Here is an 8,781-nt window from a genome sequence, read left to right on the forward strand (position 1 = left end):
ATCCATTATGGAATTCGCACTGATGATTCGCATGTTTAAATTTGGCATGTTTTTACACTGGATGCCCTTCCTGACGCAACCCTCTCTATTTATCCAGGCTTGGGACCGGCACAGAAGTCACTGGCTTGCAACCCCTGTGGCTAGATTGAGACAGTACTTATGAATATACATATACTTTATATGTACATTATGGCAGAAGAGCTTTCAGATTTGTATATCCCTGTAAAATGGGTATATTTAAAGTATATTGACATGGATTAAGGTGAAAAAATTTAGAAAAATCAACTGGTCTAGGTTTTTTAGTTTGAAGAGGTTTCACCTCTCAGTTCGGGTATCCACACTCTAGGGAGTTGTGCACGTCTTCCAGGAGGGCAGGCTGGTTCCAATACTTTTCTCAGCAATCCTGATTGTCCGCTGGAGTCTGCTTCTGTCCTGTTTGGCTGCTGAGCCAAACCAGACATTATGGTGCTGGTCTGTGCAAAGCACAGATTCGATGATTCCAGTGTAGAACTGTGTCAGCAGCTCCTGGGGCAGGTTGAACATCCCGAGCTGGAGCAGGAAGTACATCCTTTGCTGTGCCTTCTTGGTGATGGTGCTGATGTTGGACATCCACTTCAGGTCCTGAGAGACCTGGACCGTGGCGGCTGTTGTTTCCACTGTAGTCATAGTAGCAGGTGTTACTGGAGTTGTAGTGGGAGCTGTAGTATCCAGTTCAGTATCAGTAGAAGGGTGGAAGCACTCGCACTAGCGGTGACGGCAGCAGCAGTTGTTGTACTTTCAGTAGTGGTAGTAGCAGTAGTATCAATAGTAAGGTCCTGAGAGACCTGAAGTGGCTTTGAGTGAAATGTCTTGACACAATTGGATGAATTGACATGAAATTTGTGAAAGACTTGCATGTTCCTGTCAGGATGAATTTTAATTACTTTGGGGATCCCTTTCCATCTTCTGTAGTGCCATAATGAGGCCAGACCCTCACAGACCTGCTAGTGTGGCTGTGCCACTTGAGATCCTGTTTCATTTCATAAAATCATATCCAATGTGACATGTACTCAAATATGGGGACAGCTTTTTGATAATGGCTCTGTAAAATTCCAAAGTGGATTTATCACAAAATTTCCCATGTGTGCTGCAGCTCAAAAGATTTCACCGAAGTATAACTGTATCCTCTTTTACAGTTTGCTCAGATTTCTCATGAATTTCTGTAGTGCGCATTTGAATTTGTAATAGTAATCAAAATTTCTTTTGAGAAATATGAACTGAATACATTTCTGCTTATAGCTCACTTAGCATGTGAGCATGCCTGTGATTATTCTCCTTAATAGCACCTTTTTGAAGCTTTGTTAATTAATTGCTTCCTCTCGTTATCCTTTCCCTCCTCTACAGGACCTAGACTTCAGCTCCTTATGGCTCTATATGATGAGAACATCCTGACGAATCCCTTCTACTTGGCACTGAAGAAACAGAGACCAGACCTATGCAACCGAGTAGCAGAGTTTCATGGCATTGTGAGTCACATTTGGCGTCTCCTTTGATTGACTCGAGCTTTTAGCTAGATTTTACAGTGTGTCAACAACAAGCCTGTATGTATCACCATCCTGCTTGAAGCGAGTTAGCTAAAAATCTTTGTGGTGATATGGTGTACTGGTGAAGAGTTGGGCTACATGTTTTCATTCTGGACTTGCACCGAGGCTCACACTGCTCAGCACCTCTGTGTGAAAGAAAGTAGAATCAAACACATGCAGGAATTCATGTTTTCTTTGGATTTAACCACAATTATATTCAAATGTAGCAAATGACAAAAGAAAATGCAAATAAATGCATGTTTCTGTCCGCTAATGTTATATGAATACTAAGAGTTGGTTCGTCTAGGTGAACAGTTTCTAATTGGGTACATTAAAACTCTGCAGGTAGGCTATATTATTATTATTATTATGATTATTATTATATAGATCTGATGGTTTTTCATCTTTACTGGAAGCTGGAAGAGCTACGTGTCATCATCTATTCAATAAATCTGTTTACAGTGCTTCTCGAAGAGCTTGGCTCTAGCTAAGACCCCCTGGCTCTCCTGTATTTCAAACACTGCCTACCCTTTTATGTCTGTCAAACTTTTAAAAAATATGTAATTGTTCAAGGCTCCAGATTTTGAAGAAATGGCTGACCATTTATCAAGAATTGATTTTATTAGACTTCACTTCTGGGGAATGAGGAACTGCTGAAGTCATTAATTGTTAGGGTTGGGGTATCGAAAACTGGTGTCATACTGGCACTGGTTCCTATATGATCAATATCTAGTGGATTGAATCACAGTGCAAATTATGGTACCACATAAATGCTGGAGCTGGTGATTGAAATATTTTCCATCTGGTGCCTTTATACTGGGGGATTTTAAGTGTCTCTCTTAAAAAAGCACTTGGATGTTTATCTATACATTTTATGTCTAACCAGGTGGGATAAGACACTGGATCTGTGTTGTGGGTCTGTAAAGGACACCTATAGAGCTTTATAACTACCTCCACTGGATCACTACCAAAATCTGCTTTTCCATATTCTTTCAACAGCTAGAACAAATTATTCAGTTATTATACATGGATCGGAATTGGTTTTACATAAGTCAAGCTAACTGCAGCTTGATTATTTTTAATGCAGGTGAAAATGTTGCTATAAACCTGCAGGTCCTCATTCCATGTTGTGGAGGTTTGGCTGTGAGCAACTACTCAGACTCTCAGTTTGACAGCTATGTCCTGCAGCCTGTGGAGGATGGATACCAGACTGTGGATGGAAAGGTTTGTCTTCTGTGTCCGTCACAATTTTTGAAAACATTATCCCAAAAATAGGCAGCATTGTATGTAGTTGACTGATACACCGATCAGCCATAACATTCTGACCACCGGCAGGTGAAGTGAATAACACTGACTATCTGTTATAGCGGCACCTGTCAGTGTGGGGGGTACATTAGGCAGCAAGTGAACATTCAGTCCTCAAAGTTGATGTGTTGGAAGCAGGAAAAACAGGCAAGTGTAAGGGTGTGAGTAACTTTGACAAGGGCCAGACTGTGATGGTGAGATGACTGGGTCAGAGCATCTCCCACACTGCAGGTCTTGGTGGGTGTTGTTGGTCTGCAGTGGTTAGTACCTACCAACAGTGTCTAAGGAAGGACAAATGGTGAACTGGAGACAGGGTCATGGACGCCCACGGCTCACTGAAGATGAGGTTGATCTACTGTAGATTAAACTTTTAACTTCCATTTGTAATTTACAGATGATTAAAATTAATTTGAATCTTTGTTAAAATGGTTGAAAATGAGAAACACTGTACATTGGTCTCATTGAAGAGAAAGAGTCGGAGGCTGTAGTGGTGATATCACACCTAGAGCGGTGAGGCTTAGATTTGTCTAAACATTCTCTCTAACTCGTCCTCATGACCAGTTTTCACTCCTTTTACATAAGTTTTTCACTGAATTGTAGACACATCTGTGCTCTTCCTGACAGTAGAACTGTGGAAGCAGGTGGATTCACAGAAGATGCACAGTGAGCTGCAGAGTGACACGAGTGCCGACCGTCTGCCACAGGGACTCCTATGTAAACAGCGTTAGGCAGGTGGTCATAATGTTATGGCTGATTGGTGTATATTAATACTGTATAGCACAGTGCAGTCTGAAATGCAAGATACAGACAATCCAAAAAGACATATTTCATGGGATCAACACTGCAGGACCTGGAGCTTGTACACCTTAGCAAAATGTAGTCATTAGTATTTTGTTTTTCCTAACACCTGTGCTTTTCATGCTATTATATAAGGTAAGATAAGCCTTTATTGTCATTGTAACACGTACAATGAACGTTTAGTGACCTCCAGTTGGTACAGCAATAAAAAAAAATAACACAAAATAAAACCATATAAAAACATAACCGCTAAAAAAACTAAACAGACCCCCCAAGTTCATATACATCGAAGTTGTGTAACGTTTCACTGTATAATGGCCAAAGATGCCAGTAAAAGTCAAGATGGGTTTTTTTTAACACTTTATATTTAAAACATTTGAAAAGTTTGACGTTTTCTGCAGAGAAGTTCATTTTTCGTGTTTATGGCACCTGCTCCTAACACCCAACCCTCACTGAATGAATGTGTCAACATTGTTAATTTCAGAAGGTGATGATTCACTCACCTTCGTTTTGCTCTTACTGCGACAGTGAAAAATGCTCTACCATACTTGTTGGTCTTGTTGCGGATTTCAGGAGGTCAGGATCCAGGATAGGCAGGTCCTGCTGGGCTCTGGCTTCCCCACTCCAGCATCAGTCCCCATCTTGTTTGAGGAAACTTTTTACAATGACCAGGAGCAGTGCTACAGTATCCTGTGCATCGCCTGGCCTGTCGAGGTGGATCCGAGCCCGTCTGAGCTCAGCCCACTGCCTCCCTACTGCCTCAAGAGCCTGGAGGACGTGCGGACGTTCCTGGGCCACCATGCCCAGAAACTGGACAAGTTCATCCACAGCTTCTGTCAGATCTTCAAAGAGCAGGAGAGGAAGGGACTCCGACACCACATAGTAGGACGAACTCTTGAGTCTTGTTGTGCTTTTGTTGTTAGCTTCCTTTCCTTCCTTTGTCTTTGTTCTATTCCCATCATTTCCTTTCTTTATTTACCTTTACCGCAGTTTCCTTCATTTACTTCAATTCTTCATCTTCACCTTTTTCGGCCTTCTTTCCTTGTCTCTCCATTTTATCTTTTTGCCCCCTCTAGTTCTTAATTTATTACCTTCCTGCAGCAGATTTGTGTGTTGATCTTTGAATTTATTTTATTCTAATAATTAACTGTATTAAAAGCAATAATTATTGAAATATATGGTTAATACAATGGAAAAGCACAAAATAAGTAATGGAAATTAAACACATTTGTTTTAAAAGTTTAAATAGAGGTTCTGTGTATTTGAGATAAATATTAAGGTAAACAGTAATTATAATATATACAGTAATTCAGTTTATTTGAGAACTGATAGCTCCTGTCTCCTCTGAGGACTCGGTGAACGGTCTCTACACCAAATGTCTTCAGTGTCTGCTGAGGGACTCTCGCCTGGTGAGTACAGAGACAGCAGAGACTGATGCCGATGTGAGGCTTTGCTGCTTTCTTTGATCTGTATCATAAAACAGCAGTTACTAGAGATGCACGAATTGCAATGTTCATGGCTAAAGCTGATTACTGATTTTAAATAAAAATCTGACCTGCCGATTTCAATTTTGGCAAATTCTGAACTTTTTTTTTTTCTAAGAACTAATTGACAACATACACAAACATTTGTGTAACCTTTCCTTTATGAAAAATGAAACATAAAAATTTAAAGTTTTACATTTTCCCTCTTTCTCACACTCTCAAAATAAAAAAGAGCTCCATGTTTTCTATAACAAACCTCCAACTAACATTAAAGTGCAATTGTTATTCTCCAAATGGAAACCGGTGCAACAGGTAATAGAAGCAGCAGAATCTTCCATCAGTCCTACTGAACCTGCAGTTCTTTTTAAAGTGTGTTTAGTTTTTATTTGTTGTGTTTCACCATGGGTTGGACACACTGCACACATGCATGCATTTGAGCTGTAGCTCTTAATTCTCCTCACTCTGTACTTTGTCCCTGGGGGGTTTCTGTAGGCTCCTCTGTGTGTTTTTGTACTCCATACACTCTCGATATGTGAGTGAACATAGATATAGATGCAAGTCTTGCATGAGGTGTGTGCACACACAAACATACATACACACAAACAAAGTTAGCTACAAAAATGTAACTCCACAGTTATTCTCTCACAACAACCTCCAGCTGCTATAGGTAACATCGCAACAATCACAACATTTGCAAACTAGATATCTAGCTGAAAGTCGCAGGAAAAGTTGATTTTATCAAACAGGCTAATGTGACTAATGTAATTTGTTAATATAGCATTGTGACAGAGGTCCCCTAATTGCACAACAACATATTAGCCACGATGTTTTTCAGTGGAACGGAGCAAACGATTTACCCACCTGTCCAGCAGAAAAAGAACACCCTCTGTATCCATCCTCATCCTTTTTATGTCCTGGAGCTCTAGCCATCTTTGGACAGTGGCACATAGCTCTGTTTTCACAGCTCTCCGACATGCTGCCTTTTTCTGTTTTTGTTCTTCTCTCTCTTTCTTCCCCTGGTGGTTGTTTAGCTATGTAGGTGGTAACTAGAACCCTAACTCCTCCATGCTGTCAACTCACAAGAGTGCTCCTTTTGCTCATTGGCTGAAATCATCTGGCCCAGTTCTGATTCTTTTCTCTCCTATTACACAACCTGTACACAACCATCGGGGGTTGTGGAGGGCACAAACTGGAAGACTAGGCAGAGGAATGTGAGGAATTTTTAGTAGAGCCTTACAAAATGTGTAATGACCTACTACAACTCTAAAGCTCAAATGCACCTTTAGCTTCTCTGTGAGACTAGACAGGGTAACTTATGAACGAGGAGTCAGACCTCTTAATGATCCATCTTAACTGGGATTCAAGCCACATGTAGATCATTAATGATACCACACGACACCCGAGTGTCTCATTAATAAGATGATGTAACTGTTTTTGCCCAGTCCCGTCTGAGTCTCTGGTCAGTTTCTGCCATTTGCATCACATAACGTGAAGTGAAAAATGCATTTCTCTGTACGCACTGCTCTGATGATTGTGCTGTTTCTCTACAGAAACTTCTGGCAAAGCAGGAACCTCAGATGACTCTTCTCAAACAGGCAGTGGAGGTAACTTCACTTATTGTGGTTTTTCACCTCAACTTCACTCTCTCCACTTCCAGCGGTGAATCATGGGATTACTTTATGGAACACATGGTTTTCTAACAGTACTTACTGTCCTGTACACAGTCAGGGTAGTTGCAGTACAAATTTATTTATTCAGGCAGCCATTTAACTGGTACCTACACACTAAATTATTTTTGTTTTGTTTTGCTGACATATGTTAATACTAATAATATAATAAGTGTTTTTTTTTTAGGTATGTATTTAGGTTTGATGAACAGTAACTTGAACTGTGAGAAACAGCAGTGCTATGTTACAGAAACACCCCAGATGAGAGACACGCACACAGCAGAGCCTCTCCTATAGTGCTGCTAGCTCAGCTGCAGCTCAGGTGTCCCTACATTGTCGAAAGGGCGTAAATATGCAGACTGTTTCCTCCAGCACAAAAAGGGCATTTTGACAGTATATTTGTCCTTTATTGTGACTATCCATAAACTAAAGTTTTCATGAATTTGAAAGTGAGTGTCACTGAGTGTTGAAGGTTTTTCTAGAATGTTTAAAACCCTTTCTTAACATTCAGAGGTGTAAAACCAGAGGAAATGTCACTGCATCAGCGTTGTGCAGCTTTCCTGAGTTCGCCAGTAGCTCTCAGAACGTCTCTTTCTCCCTACTGGCATATTTCCGCTTCAGACAGACCTAAAATTCTTCAGCCCCGTTCCACTCGGTGTCATCTAACATTACTGCGCCTATATTAGCTATAGCCTACCTGTAGCTAACAGTAGCACGTGCTGCAGCAGGCCTCTGCTGCAGGAGCATAATGTTGGTTCAGAGTGAGTTTTAACGTAGCTTGGCTCTGAGTAGAGATGCCAGCAGAGAGAAACACAGCAGCGTGAGAGCTCCATCTGAATTCGGGGAAGCCACCACAGGAACTATGCGGCCGTGCATGGCAGACAGAAGCCTTGATACAAACGGCGGCCCAGGGGAGAGGGCTGTCCTCTCCTCATGGATCTCCTTAGTCCTGCCCTCAAAGCCCTCCCCTCCATGCCAAAACACTGACAGAGAAGTGAAAAACTGTCTTTTTTTTATTATTACTTTTTTTAATGACTTTTTTTTTCTTCTTCAGTACAAATGCTTCAGTACCAGTGTTTGTTTTTTCAGTCATGGTTTTGTTTTCACCAAAAGAACATCCGGGACCGTTCACAGTGTATGAAGGAAGACGGAGTCACTGACCTCTGCTCTGTTCCCACTACTCCACCAGCTCCTCACACAGCACCTAAAGTGTTGGAGCTGTTTTTTGAAAACGGGCCTTTGCAGGTTCTGAAAAGAGAATAATACTATTCTGTGTATGTTTTTGTACAAAGAGTTCTGTGGGCACATGGTTTGCACATTGTTAGTTACTGCTGTATCCGTTTCTGATTGTACCCTTTTTAAAATAAGTTTTATGCTTTGTGGGACCTTTGAAGTGGACAAGTTCTTTGCACGTGTCTGCTTTGTGTTTGCTTCCTCGCAGCTGCTGTGTAAACAAAAATGTTCTTTGTTCTTCTTCTTCATGTCCCAGATGTATGTTCATCATGGTGTCCATGATTTAATCTTTAACTTTGTGGGAACGCTTGAGGCAAGCCAGGTAGGTCTGGCAGTAGACTAATACAGAAAACACATCTCCTCTTTTGTCTTTCCTAATTCAGAAAGTCAGTGTCTGATCAGTTTTATCTCAGTCCTCTTGAGTTTTCCTATATCAGTGTTTAAATAAGTGTTGTTAACAGGACGCTACCTTCAACAAAACCACGCGGAGTCTGCAGGAGCTGCAGCAGAAAGACCTGGGAGTCAAACCTGAGTTCAGGTCAGTTCAACATGTCTCAGCTATAGAGCATTGTTATAAAAACCTTATCTTGGTGGTTGGAATAGATCAGCACTCCCTGTTTCTGCAGTAATTGCAAAGATTGGACTGATGATGTTTTAAAAGGACAGATTCTCTTAACTTGCCAATGAATAATCCATCACAGTCAACTTTTAGTTGCCTTTATGTTTTTGTTC

At 41.0% G+C, this 8,781-nt stretch overlaps 1 protein-coding gene across 6 annotated transcripts in view; it reads left to right on the top strand.

The window, feature by feature from the left end:
• ankrd27 (ankyrin repeat domain 27 (VPS9 domain)) overlaps window positions 1–8,781 on the top strand; it is a 34,592-nt gene that overhangs the window by 4,660 nt on the left and 21,151 nt on the right. For 5 of the 6 annotated variants that reach the window (XM_020615758.1, XM_020615757.1, XM_020615763.1 and 2 more), the window contains exons 2-8: window positions 1,384–1,505; window positions 2,676–2,786; window positions 4,239–4,547; window positions 5,015–5,074; window positions 6,700–6,753; window positions 8,306–8,371; window positions 8,511–8,587. In XM_020615758.1, coding sequence (XP_020471414.1) covers window positions 1,404–1,505; window positions 2,676–2,786; window positions 4,239–4,547; window positions 5,015–5,074; window positions 6,700–6,753; window positions 8,306–8,371; window positions 8,511–8,587 — 779 coding nt within the window. In that variant the 5' untranslated portion in view covers window positions 1,384–1,403. Of the gene's footprint in view, window positions 1–1,383; window positions 1,506–2,649; window positions 2,787–4,238; window positions 4,548–5,014; window positions 5,075–6,699; window positions 6,754–8,305; window positions 8,372–8,510; window positions 8,588–8,781 lie in introns of those variants that run through there. The other variant, XM_020615761.1, reaches the window with a different exon arrangement.

The sequence above is a fragment of the Monopterus albus genome, unplaced genomic scaffold (genome assembly GCF_001952655.1).
Source record: "Monopterus albus unplaced genomic scaffold, M_albus_1.0 scaffold170.1, whole genome shotgun sequence".
NCBI classification, from domain to species: Eukaryota; Metazoa; Chordata; class Actinopteri; order Synbranchiformes; family Synbranchidae; genus Monopterus; species Monopterus albus.